The following is a 17,989-nucleotide window of genomic DNA, read 5'->3' on the forward strand; positions in this document are numbered from 1 at the left end:
AAAACCAGGAGTCATCTTATAAACCAAGTGTAAAATCTAAACCTTAACAGTGAAGCCTGTGGAGTCCTCTGCCCACTCCAACTGCTGCCTGCTCTGTACAGGCTTTAAATGGCCTGTTAAGGAAATCTAAGTTAAACTATGCTCATAAAATGTAAATCTTTACTGGGTAATTTGCTTTTAAAATATTGTAAATTAGTACATTAAATGTGCCTAGCAGGCATCTCTCCACTGGTCAGACTTGGGGTAGTTTTGTATAGCAAGCATAGCTCAAAACCTACATGAGGGGGAATGTCTAATAGAGTCATCTTGTACAGTAGGAATTATTCCAGCAAAAATATGCAAGTTATTAAGATTGCGGTAAACCTGAAACTAACAGAGCCCAGTGCTGCACGACTGAGAGAATGTGCTCGTTGGCTTTTTACCCTTCCCCAATCCAAGAATGCTTTGACTAAAGAGAAACTCATCCCTCTGTGCTTGTAGAGAGCGAGAGCGCGAAATCACATTTCCACGTCCTCAGGAAGGATTGTGACCACAAATTCAAAGCCAACTTCAAAGACAACCAAGTGAACTTTTTGGTTAAAAGGTTCTCCTGCTGATTTCAAACAAAATCTCATACACCAAAATAAAAGTACAACCACAAATCCCTGGAGCCCAGAGACTTACTTTGAGGGCGGAGGCTTGGTCCGGGCCCATACGACTGATCTGCAATGTCCCTTTCTCTGCCAACTTTGTCCTGATCCCCAGCCGCTTGCAGGGTTGGAAATTCCTCGCGAGAGAATGGCGACTGTTGGTTTGATCCCTTTCCACCTGAGCACAAAAGGCAATTGTCACAACATTTCAGAGGATCCAAAACAGCGTTCCACTTTCAAAGCCCTTTTCAAATCAAAACTCCCCAAAGAACTTTACAAAAATAATGAAGAATTATAGAGCCATTTGCAGGTTGCTGATGGAAACATCCAATTAGTCCCACTTCTGTGTAGATTTTCAGCTTCTTTAACACTTCAAAAGCAATATGGTACTTAAACCCCTTCAACCACTCTTGGTGGAGCATTTTGGCAAAGTTATTGGGTGTACTGAAGGCAGTACACCCACACTCCTGTTCGGCTCCGAATCATGGGTCCTCTACCGGCATCACCTACAACTCCTAGAACGCTTCCACCAGCGTTGTCTCCGCTCCATCCTCAACATTCATTGGAGCGCTTTCATCCCTAACGTCGAAGTACTCGAGATGGCAGAGGTTGACAGCATCGAGTCCACACTGCTGAAGATCCAGCTGCACTGGGTGGGTCACATCTCCAGAATGGAGGACCATCGCCTTCCCAAGATCGTGTTATATGGCGAGCTCTCCACTGGCCACCATGACAGAGGTGCACCAAAGAAAAGGTACAAGGACTGCCTAAAGAAATCTCTTGGTGCCTGCCACATTGACCACCGCCAGTGGGCTGATATCACCTCAAACCATGCATCTTGGCGCCTCACAGTTTGAAGACCACAGAGCCCACCTCACTGACAAAAGGCAAAGGAGGAAAAACCCAACACCCAACCCCAACCCCAACCAACCAATTTTCCCCTGCAACCGTGTCTGCCTGTCCCGCATCGGACTTGTCAGCCACAAACGAGCCTGCAGCTGACGTGGACATTTACCCCCTCCATAAATCTTCGTCCGCGAAGCCAAGCCAAAGAAAGAAGAATTGATGGGTTCTTGATTAGTCAGGGCATCAAAGGTTATGGAGAGAAGGCCGGGCAGTGAGGCTGAGTGGGAGAATGGATCAGTTCACGATTAAATGGCAGGACAGACTGGATGGGCTGAATAGCCTCTTTCTGCTTCCAATGTCTTGCTGCCTTGTCTAAAAATGTACCAGCCATTCTACACCAGAGGACTCATTCATCTGCAGTCTTCCTACAAAGGGCACTTGAATATTGCGCAGGACTCCAAACGACTCCTTCAAACAGAGCAAGGAGATCTTCTTTATCCCAAAGTGGAAAATCTAAAGTTGGAATCTCAAACAATCCAGCATTTGCTCACTGAAATGCAGGCCACATTATGTGTGCAATTAAACCTGTCAGTTCCTTATCCACAGCCTTCTGAAGCAAAAGAGAAAGCTGAGTGAGACCAGACAGCTGAAATCTGTGCAAATACCAACTTCAATTTCCAACCAACCAGCAGCTCAGATGAGCACAGAGAAAAAAAAAGTTTAGTGCAAGACCCAAAATCAGTTTCATATTTCTTTTGACCGAATTAAATAGCCAGCTAATGGAATTATTCTGAGGTACAACCACAATGTGGGCATGAGGCCCAAATTTCAGGCTGTATGTACAGTTTTTAAAATGTAAAAATTGCAAGTTCAAGCCTTTTGTTTCTAATATCCTTTGAGAAAACCCAAATGGAGCCAAATTAGATTGAATGTAGCAAGTTTTTTTAAATTAAAAATAGGACTTACCTTCACACCAGGCAACATAGGCTGCATTTCCTACGGTGGCCAAAAGGTAACAATATTATGACATCATAATATCAACCTTCACACAAGGCCACTGTAGCAAATGCAGCCGATCATAATATCAGATCATTTCAGGGTTACTGTTTCTAGTTTGAGAAATATGGTGGTGCTCAGATTGGGTTAAATCTATGACTTTTAGATTGGGCAGCAGAGTAGCTTGGAATGTTCACCTCCAAGAAATGGAGAGAAAAAAAAATCAATACTTTTTTCCTATGTTTATTTAAAATTACCCAAGGAAATGAAATGGTTATAGAATAGCACAGTGGTTTGCATACAGATCTTAGATTTCTGGTCTTCAATATGCCACCTTGAGCTATGAATTATAAAGAGCTCTATGCCTTTCGTGTTGTACACGTGATAATGTTCTCCCCCTTCTAAAAGGACCCATTTTAAACCAAGATCCTCAGAACTGGGATCCTCAATCACACTGGAAAACAGGATGAGGCCATTGTAGTTTTAATCTCCATCTGAACCGACCTGGTGGCAGTAACTGTCCACCCAAATCATCAGTGAGGAGAATGCCATAGTGCTGAATAGGCTAGGATGTCCAGGAACATTTTGAAATAGGTTTTCGAGAAAAGACAGTGCGCAACTTTGGAAGAAAGCTTAAGGCTGGTGGTTACTAGTTACATAACAGCAGTGATGGGTTTGGGAGGTGCAAGAACCCTTGCTGAGTAACCTCAATGCACGTGGAAAAAAAAAGTGGTGCTGCCAGAGCTGCTGTAACCTCAGTGTCGTTGCTGGTGTGGACCCGGGATAGCAGAAATAGCAACAATGCTCGCAGGGTACAACACAAGGCGGCGCCTCTGGCAGGCTTTCAGCGGCCTGTTCAAGGAGCCAACGGTGTTTTTAAATTAAAACCCTACACTGTGAGGTCTTTGCCGAAGAGGTTTGTAGCAGCCACAAGGGGTGCAGACCAGAGAAGGGCATCAGAAATGGAGAACGTTGAGAAGGAGAAGATCTTACAGGATGATGACCACAGCAGGAGACCAGCAAGGGGGTCAGTCACTGAAAGACTGACACAGGCTGCAGGCAGCAAGTGACTCGCGGCTGAGGAACTTGCAGAACTAGGATTCATGAGGGTGCTGAGGAAAAGAAGGGCCTCAGGGACTGAAGACTTTCTGATTGTGTCAAAGCTTTGGAACTGGGGCTCAGAATGCTGATAGATTGAACAAGGGTCTGTGCGGTTGCAGAGGCTCCAGCAGCGCTGGAAGCTAATCAACAGACACTGAAGGGACTATTTCTCTTACTGCAAGGGGTGCTGGGAAATTCTGATAGTGACTGCTTTATGGCAGTCAGAAGGAAAACGTGTAATACAGAATTACATTTCTGTATTATTACATGGTAATAAAAGAATCTTGAATGTCAATAGTGTTCCAATCCTAGAGAATTCAATAGATGGGATGGTGAATAGGGAGACAATGAAACAGGTTGCTCTGCTCTGGGTGATAAACAACTTCTTGAACAATGTTGAAGCAAGAGGATGTTCCACTATAGTTCCAATTTGCATCTGTAGCAAGAGGCTTGCACAACATTCAGTTTCCTACTCTTGTGGCCAGAGGATGCAAGGGGGTGTCAACAATAGTTCCCGGAGATTAATGGAGGGACCGAACTCCATTATAGCAATGCCACAGAATCAAACAAGTTGTCAAACGCCAAAGACGGAGCAAGAGTGCAACCTTTGCAGATCAATAGAAGAGCAAAATATTTAACCCACAGCAAAGGGAATACACAGAGGATGCAAGCATCAGTCACCACAAGCAGTGGATTGCAGCTGACATTTTGACATTTGACTCACCATCTCCTTGTGCACCATGTGTAACGCTCGCCTGTGCCCAGGATTTTGTTCCGCTTTGGACTGAAGGGGTGGCCTAGAACAGCAAGATATTAGGCTGTTTAATCCCCCACCAACACACTCCCATTGACACACCAGCTTTGCTTTTCAGGCTGTCAGAACGGCTGAGTGGACCAGCTAGCAAGAAGGGTCCCAGACAGAAACTTTGTAGTTTCAAGATTCTGACGTGATGGGGTCATTTTGACCACTCAAATAGTTATCTAATTACTATCAGAAGTAAAACACGAAAGTCTGCAGACACTGTGGTTGAAGTAAAAGCACAATGCTGGAGAAACTCAGCAAGTCAAGCAGTGTCCTTTATACAGAAAAAAAAAACAAAAAATTAGTACCACTCCTCTACACTCCAACCTTGTTTTTTTGGTGACATCTTTCCTCCCTTTCGAGATTTTCTAATAAACATACCACCGGGGCATTACAAATCTTAACTTACAGATTTCTTTTAATAATTTTGTTATGCCACTTTTAAGTTCTAATTTCTAGAGATATTTTCTCTATTTCTCACTTATGAAATAGGATGCCCATTATTTTTTTTTAAATGTATGTAAACAGACCCTTAAGCCCACACCACCCAAATACAACCCTGTGACCCATCAACCTACTAACCCTGAGCATCATTGGAATGTGGGAGGAAACCCACGCAGACAAGGGGAGAACGTACCCACTCCTTGCGGACAGTGGCAGGATTTGAACCCAGGTTGTTGCTGCTATAACAGCTAACCGTGCTGCTCATCAATGCCGGGTCTCAGCTCAATCCCATTTCCCCACGTATCCCTCCAATCTACTCATTCTCGCAAGCCCCCATCAATTCCATCCAAATCCTCTTTCTACCCCCTGATGCTTGTGGCAATTTACAGTAAACAATCAACTTGCCCATCAGCATTTCTCTGGTACATTAGATGAAACTGGAGCACCCAAAGGAAACCTACAATTGCAGGGTGACGTGCAAATTCTACACAGACAGTAACCCAGGTCAGGATTTTGAAGAGATTTGGCCAAGTATTTGAGGAGATTTGGTAACGTCACCAATAAGACTTGAAAATTCGACAGGAGTGTACCATGGAGAGCACGGACTGTTTGGATCACTGTCTGGCATGGAGGTGCCAATGAACGAGAAAAAGGTTACAGAAGGTTAGAAACTTGGCCAGTGCCACCATGGGCATCAGTCTTCACTCCATTAAGGACATCTTCAAGGTGGTGCCTCAAAATTTAAAAAAAAGCTAAGGTCCCTCACCACCCAGGCCATGCTCTTTTCTCATTGTTACCATCAGGAGGTACAGGAGCCTGAAGACAATGCAAAAACCACTTAATCCTTTCTGCCACCAGATTTTTGAACAATGGCCTGTGGGCACCACCTCACTTTTGCTTCACTGCACTACTCAACTTTTATATCTTGTATTTACAAATTTGTTATTTGCAGGTTTTTTTTAAAAGAAAAAACCTCGTTCTGCACCACACTGCTTCAGCAAAACAAACTTCATGACATGTTCATGTCAATAAACCTGATGCTGATGGAACCTGGAGCCAAGCGTCAATTGCACTGGCTGTGCCACTGCAAACCCTCCCGAATTTCAGCATCTATTCTCCAAGAAAAAACATCTCACCCTCTCTGGGTTTCTCCAATGGACTGGTCCCTTTTTTTTTCCTCACAGTAGGCTATCTGGTTCTTCAAATCTGCCCCACAATTTAACAATGGTTCATTTGCCCCAGACCTCTGTTTCTGTGCTAGTTTCCCAAAATAATCAATTCATAATGTCAAAAATGTATCCACCTCCCTTTTAAAGCCTCCAATAATCATTTCCACAGCACTCCCACATAGAACATTAGAGATTCACCAATCCTCCTGCAAAAAGAAATTTCCAAGCACCTCAGTTTTAAAGGATCAAAAAGGTGAAGTCTTAGAATTGGGAGGGGGGGGTGCACATACAAGGTTTAATTATTCTGCACCTTCAACATCCCAGCAGAAAACAAGTAAAAAGACAAATTGTTAATACACAAAGTGATGGAGAAATTCAGCAGGTCCTGCAGCATCCAAAGGAGGCAAAGATACATAACCAATGTTTTGGACCTGAACCCATCAAGTACGATGGGGACTCAGGCCCATGTTGCTTATACAGCCATGGCGAAGGGCTCAGACCTGAAATATTATTCAACTTTGCATTCCATGCACACTGCAGGACCTCTCTAGCACTTGTGTTAACTATAATCACAGCATCTGCAGACTTTCTTGTTACACCCAAAGGATAAATACATTTGTTTCTTTGGTATGGAAACTGATGATTAGAAGTTGGTGAGACAGATAGATAAAACTCCAGCTTAACCCTCAGCTCAAGTTTAGAACAGAGAACACTACAGCATAGCAGAGGCCCTTCACCTCTTGATGTTGTGGCGACCTACAAATTCTTATCAAAAAAACTAAACCCATTCTTACCTTGTAACCCTCTACTCTCTATTTTTCCTTTCATCCATTCAAGAGTCTCTTAAATGCCACTAATTGTTCTAGTTTCCACCACCCCTAGCAAAGTATTCCACACACCATGTTTTAAAAAAAAACTCACCCCTGATGTCCCCCCTAAACTTTTCTCCCTTTACTTTGTACTTTGCTATTCCTGCCTTGGAAAAAAGGTGCCGGTTGCCACCCTATCTATGGCTCTCAATCTTTCAAACCTCCATTAAGTCACCTTTCGACACCTTCCCTCCAGAGAGAAAAGTGCTAGTTCTCACAACCTTGCCTCAAGATGCATTTTCCAGGTTACATCCTGATAAATCTCTTCAGCACCCACTCCATAGCTTCTCCATCCTTTCTATAATGAGGGGGACCAGAAATGAATACAATATTTTAAGTGTGTCTCACTAGAGATTTGTAGTTGCAACATGATGTCTTAATTTTTTTTAATAAATTTTTATTTAATAATAAACCACAAACATATCACAATATTTCAACAATCCAAATACACGTGGTATTGTATACAAAAGAAAAAAAAAGAAAAATTTCCTCTAAATCACACAAACACACACAATTTTAATAGCTCCACATTTCCCAAAATGTATATCTCTCCCTTAAATTGTAAGTAATTTTCTCAAGTGGACAACAACATCAAACTTTTGCATCCCATCTATCAATCTGACTTCCAAGTTATAGCAATACATTTTCTATAACCCCCAACTCTTGACCTAATAATGCAATGTTTCCTCTGCACCAAGAATCAGATTAGATAGTATCGACTCATATCCTGTTGGGTTCCAACCTGTAATCATCTAAACAACAAACCACACCAAGATGGAACTCCCTCCCCCCCGCCACCCCTCTCAAAATAGAAGACTGGCTACATTTTTATAAAACAGAAGCATTAAGCACAATGAAATATGGGCAAGTGTCCAAGCCCAGCCTGAGTGGATTTCCTTATAGGCTACATCAAATCATACCTCTTGTGGAGCTGCTCCCACTGCTGTTGCTGCTACTGGACGTTTCGTCTGATTGGAGCCAGACGTCTGTGAAGCCGGCGGCAGCTGCGATTCCGGCTGCTGAGATGTCGATGCATCGGTACTGAAAGGAGAAGCAAAAGGAGTCAGTGCTGAAATGCAGAATAGGAATTCGACCAACCATGGACTACATTACTGAATATATTTGAGGAAGGGCAGGAAAAAAAAACAAGGACTAAAGTGGGGAACAGCTGCAAGATGCAGGGAAGAAAAGGAAATGGGACGACTTCTGTAAAAAGCCTTACAGAAGGGAGTATTTTCAGTGCCGAGGTCCTTCTAAAGAATACAATTTGTAAGGACTCTCAACATGTCAAGAATGCAGAGGAGGAAGCAGTTGCTGGACACCAAATTTAGATCAGCAAGCCAACTGAAGGTCACCCTCAAGGTCATGCGACTAAAAATACACACAACCAACAAGGGAATAATTCTGAAGGGAAAATTGGGCAAATAAATTTCATTTTATTCTGCTAATTTGAGTGATACGTTGCATCTACCCCAAGTGATAGAATTTAAAAGAACAAGCTACTGCTCTAAAGGATTGAACTACTGCACATACAATTGCAGTTTAATTTCTTGTTCATGTCGGCATTTCAGTCTACTGAGCAAGGGTAGGCTTCAGACTTCATAGCAAAATAAACAGCTGCTCAACCAATAATTAACTACCTTTACATCAAATGGTGCATACTCCCACTCGTGGGCCCTACTACCCACTGTCTTTATATTTAAAGCAAAGATGTGCCCCAGTCTCTCGAACATCAGGCCACTTAATGCCTTGCAGCAACTGGATATTTGATTTTCGTGCCCTCTACAGGAACAAAAGGGCAAGTACACAAATCTATTAAACCAAATTAAAACATTTAATACAGAAAGGAATTTAATGTCTGCGACAAATATATATATAAAATCATATAACCATTGACTGGAATACATTTACAAAGTCACCAAGGTTTGATTTTTTTTTAAAAATTACTATCATTCTATTCACAGAAAATTTGCAGGATGCATCCTGCAATAAAGCTTCAAGCTCAGGACTTGCACACAAAACCAATAAGGAGAAAGATAAACTGAGTGCTGACCGACTTCTTCCAGTTTTGGGCATCATATTTGATGAACAAGGCTTTGAACTTGGCAATTTTTTTTCCCTCCCTCAGATAGCAAACACCATTTGTCACCCAGGAAAACCAAGACCAAGAGTAGCTTCAATTTAAAAAAAAATTGCAACACAGCAACAGCGATATCAGCATTTCTCCCTGAATTTATACCTGCTGGCTCCTGGTGACAAGCTAAAATGTGCCAAGAAAGTTGCAGCTGCGCTGGTCCTAGAATTTCTCCCCGCCCCACATCATTGCTCTAATATACAACTGCTATGGAGGGTGGTTAATAGATGAACTTTTAATAATAAAGTGGTAAAACACAGACAAAAGACTCGTGCTTCCATACACTGTTTCAGGAGGGTTTAAAGCCTCTTGGAGCCAAAGGACTCACTGAATTGCAGTCACTGCTGTATTGTAGAAACCACGGCGGACCATCCGCCAAATATTACCATTGGATTAATTTTATACACACCGTCAGGACCAAGGGCTTTAGCTTAACTTTTCAAAGAACCAATCTTGTATTACAAATGCAGAACTCCACGAGGACATGAACAGAGGAGGCATTTTATGCCAAAGGTGCTAGAAAACTACTTGAACCCGCTGTCAATAGAATTTTTAAAAATGCAAGTCTTGCTGAAGACCAAGAGGCAAAGTTTCCAAGCTTTTTAAACAAAGATGCTCGAAATAAATTTAATAACAACACTGTTAAAATAGCAGAGGGAACTGTGAAGCCAGATGATTATAAAAGCATGTAGGAATTTGCGAGTAGCAAAATGAATTCCAATGGAGGAGGTGGGTATGTGATCTAGCTTAGGCAACCACCACCATCCTGGTGCACAAGAGAACAATAGTAACCAGAATAAATGTCTACCACCAGGTGGCAAGGACACAATGATCGTGAATTGCTTTGAACGGCTGGTGACAGCGCACATCTTCCAACGTTGGACCCATTGGAGTTTGCCAAACCGACCCACAGATGATGCTATAGCCTTGACCCTCCACTCTGTCCTGACCCACCTGGAGAACAATGCCTTTCTTGCCAGGCTGCTGTTCGTTGATTTCAGCTTTGGTGTTCGACACAATCATAGGTCAGAGACTGGTGGATGAACTGCACTCCCTGCAACTCAACACCCCTCTATGCAACTGGATTCTGGACTTCATGACAGAAAGACCACAAAGTGAAAGATCATTTGGAGAATCGCGAGCAGTTTTGGGCTCCTCATTTAGGAAAGGATGGGCTGACATTGGAGAAGATTCAGAGGAGGTTCACAAGGATGATTTTGGGAATGAAAGGATCATCATATGAGGAGCGTTTGATAGTGCCTGTACCTTTTGGAATTTAATAGAATTGGAGGGGAGGGAATCTTGAACATTAACGTTGAAAGGCATGGACAATGTAGAAAGGTCATTTCCCACGTTGGGAGAGCCTCAGGCAAGAGGGCACAACTTTGGATTTGAAGGGTGTCTACTTAGAACAGATACAGAAGAATTTCTTTAGCTAGAGGGTGGTGAATCTGTGGAATTTATTGCCACAGGCAGTTGTGGAGGCCAGGTCAATGGGTGCAGTTAAGGCAGAATTGATGGGTTTGCTGATTAGCCAGAGCAGCAAAAGTTTATTGAGAGAAGGATGGACCAGCTCACAATTAAATAGCAGTCCAGACATAGGCTGATTAATCCATTTCTGTCTTATGGTCTTATCTCCAACACGAGAGAATTTAATACTTAGTCTGGACATTCCAAGGAATTACTATTGCCCAGACCCCAATCATCAAATTTCGTCACATTCATCAATGACCAATACCAAAGATTGTGGCCAAAGGTGGTCAGACCTGCAGATGGGCGATTCATCTCGATACTCTGAGTCCTTTCTGTGGCACAGATCAAGAGTACGATGGAAAAATACTGCATTTTCTTGGACGTCCAAGGTCAACAGCTCTCAAGAAAATTCATTCCAACAAGTCTCAACAGCTCACTTAACCAGCATGCAATAAACTGGCCCAAAAACTCCCTCTCCAGCAATGGCACATTGTGTACCATCTTCAAAGTGTACAGCAGTTACCCTCCTTGGCTCTTCTAACAGGACATCTGAAACTCATGACATCCATTGCTAATAATGAAAGCAAGTACAGGAATAGCACCGCCTGCTGGTTCCTCTCCAACACATGCAATAATCTAATTTGGATATGCATCACTGATCTTTCACCAAGGCCGGATCCAAATCCTGGAATGACCTCAACATTATGCATACCAACCAAGAGCACAGTATTGCTCCAAAGTAGAAATCCACTATCATCTTCTCAAGGGCCTAGACATTGGCAATAAATGCCAGCAAAGCCCAGACCCTGGGAATGAATACAAAAAGACTCCAATTGGCCTATTCCAATACAATTTGAAGACTTGTCAGTAGAAATTACAGGACTTCAATAAATATTGGTGCAACCCACATATCTTGAATGTTTCGGGAAATACAAGTCAAAATACCTCTTTTGGTCTTGCGATTCTTGCTTGCTTGCCCATCCTGTTCCGTCTTTTGGTACTAAAGAAATATTAGGGTCATTGCCTTTATTTTCTGCTTTTAAGCTTGGCAGGTTTGCAGGGGGTGGCATGCGCCGAGCTGCGGCAACTTTACCGAGACTCTGCAATCCATGACGTGCGGTGACTGTCAAAGAAAACCAAAAACATGGAGAGAAAATATTGTAGTGGAAAAACACATCCTAAAGCCATTTCTTCTCAAGTGAAAGGAATTATAGAAGTTTAGATTTACACAGAATATCAATCTCTATTAATTGACCCAATCTTAAGCCATTAAAAAACACAAGGCACTGCCAATTCTGATTTAGCCATATGGGACCCCACAAGTTAGGAGGGGGCGGGTTTAAATGATCGACACAATGAAACAATGGCAGTTTAAACCATTGCCTTTCTCTCCAATGTATCACCAGATCCCCTTTAGAGCACAAATGTTATTCACCAATCTTAAAACAATGAGACTGATAGATTCAGAATCTTTATCCCATGCTGGGGTATCAACAACAAGCAGACATAGATTTACAGCATGAAGGAGTTTTAAAGGGGTGCAAACTACCTGGACCGCATTGCCAAAGGTGGTAGAACCTGATACAATCATTCATTTGAATAGCCAGGGCAAAGAACAGACAATGTGGGCAAATGGCAATAGTGTGGAGGGGCAAAAAAAAAAAAATGCAGGCATGGTTGCAGTGGGCAAAAGGACCCATTTCTGTTCTGAACAACATACAAATCTGTAGCACATATAGGAGCCCATTCAAGGCGCTAGTGAGCAAATAATGGGGTAGGGTGCTCATTTCTGAGCTCCCAAAGTCTATTTGTGAAGTATAATTAAACGGCACTCTGCCATTCACTAATTTAGGAGACCATTCAGATCACTAAAAGGAACCGAGCGAAAGAAAAAGGCGATGCAGTTAGTGTGTTCTTTGCCCTGACTGAGAACCTGTGGCTCAGACTAGAAAATGAGCTGGCAAGAGAGCAATCATCACCAAACATCTCTGGCTAGAACTTCGGCATGGCATTAACAAATGCAGAAGTACACTTGAACATGAGTTAATGACATCATACAATATTTAATTTGGAAATAAAAACAGGCACCTAACAATTTAATGAAGTGCTGTGATCTTCCCACCAGTTGCACGCTTTTAATTTTTGCTGCCTTTTTAAAAACACATTTCTTGTAAATGCTCTTGCTTATAGCATTTACTGTGTGGACGGGCTCAGTTCGTGCACTACCATCAGGATACAAATAGAAGCCCATAAGTTCTCGAGCCTGTGCCAATCCCAAAATTCTGTGGAACCAGAAAGTATGCAGGTGCTGGGGTTAAGTGCGATACCCAAGTGTGATGTAGTAACTCAGTAGATCACGCAGCATCAATAGGAAGGGTAACCAACGTTTCAGGCCTCAGGCCTACTCTGGGGTTTTCATCTCAATGCGATCAGGAAGAAGGCTCACCAACAGCTATTGTTCGTTAGGAGTTTGAGGAGACTTGGTAGGTCACCAAAAACTCTTGCAAATTTCTTCAGTTGTACCGTGGAGAGCATACTGACTAATAGTGTCACTGTCTGGCATGCATATACCAGTGCAGAGGAAGATGCAAGGTCTCAAGAAAGTTGCCTCTATCATCAAAGACCCTCACCACCCAGTCCATGCCCTCTTCTCACTGCTACTGTCAGGAAGGAGGAAGCAGAGCCTGAAGACAAACTGGTCTCTTATTTAGACTTTTTTTTTAAATTGTGTATTTACAGAAATGTAATTGATGACTTTTTTGGCACAATAATGCTGTGCACAACGACTAATTTGTGACATGGTCATGTCAATAAACCTGACACGGAGCCTTGAAGGGCTTAAGCCCAAAACATTGGTCACCCTTTACTTCCCATGGATGCTGCGGGACCTGTTAAGTTTCTCCAGCAAGTCTGTGCATTGTACCCAACCAAAATTCCAATGATAGGTCTCCAGTCCTCACCATTTGCATTCCTTTGGAAGTCTTAATTCTATGGCATCTTCCGGTTAACATTAGCAAAAAAAAGACATCTAACCATTTCAGCTCAAGAAGCAAGGGAGGGAAAACTGACTCGGAACCACGCAAAGCAGGCATCTGGAAAGGTCCCAACACCAACGTCAAAATATTACCATTTATGCAGTCAAATTGGATGACTGTTATAGGATGACCCTGGAATTTCCACCCAAAATTTAGATTTCAAGGGATACCATATAACTATATAACAATCAGAACACAGAAACAGGCCAACTTGGCCCTTTAGTCCATTCCGAACACTTTCTCCCACCTACCTCCACTGACCTACACTCAACCTGTAACCCTCCATTCCTTTCCCATCCATATACAACCAGCTTCTCCTTAAATGCTGATATCTAGCTTCCCTCTGCCACTTCGCCTGGAAGTTCATTCCACACACCCACCACTGAGTAAAGACCCCCCCCCCTTTTGTTTCCTCTAAACTTTTGCCACCCAACTCTCAGTTCATGTCCTCTCGTTTCCATCTCCATCTTTCTTAAAGGAAAAATCTCTCCAAATCAAGTTGATCTGTAACCCTAATAATTTTAAATATCTCAATTAAATCCCCTCTCAACCTTCTACACTCCAAAAAAAAACAAACAAAGACCCACTTTCCCTATAACTTAGGCCTTGTTACCCTGGCAATAAATCTTCCCCTCACTCTCTACAATTTGTTGATATCTTTCCTGTAGTTAGGTGACCAAAACTGTACAAAATACTTCAGATTTGGCCTCACCAATGTCTTATGCAATTTTAACATAACATCTCAATGCTCTGATTTATAAAGCCATCATACCATAAGCTTTCTTCCCCACCATATCCATAAGTGACTTCACCTTCAAGGAACTATGTACCATTATTCCTAGATCCCCCTGTTCTACTGCACTTTTTAATACCCTACTATTCACCATAGAGTTCCTATTTTGATTAGCCCTACCAAAATGCAGCACCTCACATTTTGTATACCCTTTGTATAAGATGACTACCCACCACCACCCCAAAAAAATCTGGCACTTACTGCTGACCAGTGGATGCAGTTAAAAGCAAATCACAATATCTTATTAACAAATTATCATGTAAAGCTTTTAATTTTATTTGCACATTTTAAAATAAACCACAGTGGGCTCTTGTAACGGGTCTTTTAAAGCCCGTAGAGAGCCGATAACAGACGGACAGGGCGGAGGGACCCCTCTGAGGAGTTCTAAGACTTCGCTGATCACAGGGTATGCACGAGAATGCGTCAGAGCCAGTGGGAAGATAGCAACGTTGAGACTTCGCCATCAAGGTTCAGATTTGGACCCAGTATATAGCTCGACCCCAATTTTAAGAAGATGAAATGCAAGGTATATGTCAGAGGTAATATTCCAACCCTCCCCCCACCAATTGTGCAAGTTAATCAAGTTCAATACAATGTTAGGATCAAACTCTGAATTGAGGCAGCAGCTCTACAGAGATCCCACTGTGCTGTTTGAATGCAGGCTGAAGGAGAAGGTGGGGGTGAGGGACAGGAAACAGAATGATGGCCAAATGACACCTTGTCATCAAATTGAAAGTGTACGGGGTCACAATTTGATTTTGCTGCAACACCCTTCATTTTCAGTTACATGAGGCAAAAAATGTTTTTCCTTAAAACATGTGGATACAAATAGTTGACTACAAGTTGAGGATCACATATATGGCCATGGGCTTTCCTTGGAGCAAATAAACACAAATACCGGCAAGAACAAGTGCTTGCAGGCTTTATTAACAATCACAGTTACCTCTCGTGGATTACCTGTGGGTTTCTGAGTTTCTAAGGACTTTCCTTTGTAAGTATCAAACAAGTTGAGTGACGAGTACTTGGTTTTTCCATCCTTTCCCTTTGCAGTTTGCCCCAAACGATCTGACATCTCGCTGGAAGGTCATTGAGTACGGTGGTTCCTTTAGGCGCCCCTTGAAACGTGCCTCCTTCGAAATCAGAAAAAGGGGAGTTAATTTTCAGATAATATAGACATTATGGATCAAATACAGAATATTCAGAAGGGTCTACTGTATTTAATAAAGAAGATCCATTTTTACATGCCATGGTTGCCATTATTTACCAAACTTCAATTAGATGAGCACTCTGCATGCCAGTTTACTGCCACCTCAGATTATTTGAACGTCAAGGCTGCTGACAGCTGCCCATATTCAGATGCATCCAAGCATCTGATAGAAACTTGTGCTCCAGCAAATCCAGACAGAAATAATGCAAGGAAGACACCAGAGGAGTAATTATACAGCACAGAAGCGGGCCCTTCAGCCCATCTCATCCATGCAGACCTTGCTGCTACATCAATCCAATTTGCCCGCATTAGGCTTGCACTCAGACATTCCCACTCCCCTCTCAAGCTCCTGTAGACTGGAAATAAAGTAACATGATAAAGGCACACAGATCAGCTGCATCAGTCTGGTTGGGGGACACCGATACCCCCTGAGCATAAAGCCCTGCAAAAGATCGTGGACACAGCCCAGGACACGAGGCAAAACCCTCCCCGCCATCGAGAACATCAACAGGGAACACTGCCGTCGGAGAGCAGTGATCATCAAGGATCCCCACCACCCAGCACACGCTCTGTTCTCACTGCTGCCATCAGGAAAGAGGTGTAGGTGCCACAAGACTCGCACCGACCAGGTTCAGGAACAGCTGCTTCCCCTCCACCATCAGACTAATTTAAGGACTCTGACGACCACTTTAATGATTCTCTCCCCCCCCCTTCCCCCATCTAAATTGCACAGCTTGTTTACATGTGTACATTGAGTAGTTTTTGCGCACTACCCATAAGTGATAATTCTGCCTGGCCCATAGGAAAAAGAATCTCAGGGGTGTACTTGAGACATGTATGTACTCTTGACAGTAAATCTGAAATCAAAGTCAACATGGAATTATAGAGAAATATCCCAAGTTGAAGCTCAACATCAAAGATGATTAATTCCCAACCATCAACTGCAAGGAAAGATTCAGATGCATGATTTAGTCAAATCAAACCATTTTCTCTGCATCTTTGACTATACTGGAAAGTTCTAGGATTGACAAGAGTTCAGACAAAGCTGGAGCTGTCTTCAGACTTGTGAAAGACCCCTCTAATGTAAAGAGCATTCGCCAGGAAAATAAGCCAAGACAACCCCTTGGGGAATGCCAGATACAACAGACAGGAAGGGGCTTGTGCAGCATTACTGATCAGTTTTGCTCAATGAATATATTCAGGACAGAGTTTGCTTCATTTTTATGCAGTGACAGGAATCAAGACAGAGGTGGCAGAAGACGGATACCAAATGGCATAGAATATTAGTACAAACAGGAGTAGATAATACGCTGCTCAGGCCTACAGCACTTCTTCCCAAGGAAGAAAGCAGGTGTAAACCTTCAAGTTAAACCAGGATTCCAAAAGACACAAAAGTTTCCAAAGTGGCAACAGGAATCACTTTTCAGAGCACGAATCTTTTTCCTAAAAGCACAAGAATTCCAAAGTTAAGTAGGTAATGAAACAATGATTACATCTTTGCAAATGGCAGTACTGCTACTAGTGCAGGCCTGTGGTGCGTGCGACAGCACTCCTCCACCCAGTCCAATTTCCGAAGGCTCCATACAGGGTTAAAACGGACTGCTAGATGAGTGGACAGGGTTTTATTATCAAATCTTACAACTGCAGTGTCTGGGATCAAGATGGCGTGACCGGTGTTCAGCAGAATTTTGCTTCCACTGAAGTCCTGACAAGCAACATGACAAAACAACAGTTTACTAGTGAATACTAAGTGAGCCTCCAAACCCAAAGTCAACGATAACATTTTCCAAATGGGTGAAAACATTTAATTTTGGTTACGAGATTACTTTTAGATCACAACCATAGGCCAAAAGTTAAAAGCTACACTAGTTTGGAATTGACCAGTCACCCCCAATCCAGTTCTTGTACAAATCGCAACTCTTTCCACCACTCTGCCCCCATTATAGCGAGTGATCAACAGGACGACCCTTAGTTGATTCTCTACTCCAAGAAGTGGCATGCTGTACTTTTTGTACCACAGTAGAAATACAAAGCCAATAAAAATTTCACTGGCTGTAGTGCACAATAGTCCAGTTTACACAGAGCAAAGCTGTAATTAAAGTGGTGCAATACACAAAAGCGCTGGAGAAACTCAGCAGGTCATGCAGCATCCAGAGCAGCCATTCTCAACCTTTTTCCCCAGCAATGCCACCCCCCCCCCCCCAGACTCTGCCCAAAATTTATGGGCCCCCTTCCCTTTGAAGGGATCAATATTTTTGTTTTTCCACACTTCTTGTCTACGATTTACAAAAAAGTTGTTACACAAGGTAAAAAGAACAAGGCTTTTGCTTAAATGTTCTGTGGCTCCCAGGGGTGGGGGAGAGAAAGCCTCCAGTCATTCCCCTTTGCCACTCTTATGGTCCTGTGGATTGACCTTTGATCCATTTCTCTGAAGTCGGCCAGGACGCTCTCAATTCAGTTCTTGTCAAAGGTTGAAATACAGTGGCTGGTA

At 42.7% G+C, this 17,989-nt stretch overlaps 1 protein-coding gene across 10 annotated transcripts in view; it reads right to left on the reverse strand.

Moving 5' to 3' along the window:
* Positions 1-17,989, reverse strand: part of LOC138754719 (protein PRRC2A-like) — a 102,984-nt gene that overhangs the window by 68,069 nt on the left and 16,926 nt on the right. For 8 of the 10 annotated variants that reach the window (XM_069919466.1, XM_069919464.1, XM_069919462.1 and 5 more), the window contains 5 exons: positions 15,249-15,421; positions 11,409-11,586; positions 7,777-7,897; positions 4,297-4,369; positions 664-807 (listed from right to left, as the gene is read on the reverse strand). In XM_069919466.1, the coding sequence (XP_069775567.1) occupies positions 664-807; positions 4,297-4,369; positions 7,777-7,897; positions 11,409-11,586; positions 15,249-15,363 (631 nt within the window). In that variant the 5' untranslated portion in view covers positions 15,364-15,421. Of the gene's footprint in view, positions 1-663; positions 808-2,441; positions 2,518-4,296; positions 4,370-7,776; positions 7,898-11,408; positions 11,587-15,248; positions 15,422-17,989 lie in introns of those variants that run through there. The other 2 variants (XM_069919468.1, XM_069919467.1) reach the window with 2 other exon arrangements.

Source organism: Narcine bancroftii, chromosome 2 (genome assembly GCF_036971445.1).
Source record: "Narcine bancroftii isolate sNarBan1 chromosome 2, sNarBan1.hap1, whole genome shotgun sequence".
Classification (NCBI taxonomy): Eukaryota; Metazoa; Chordata; class Chondrichthyes; order Torpediniformes; family Narcinidae; genus Narcine; species Narcine bancroftii.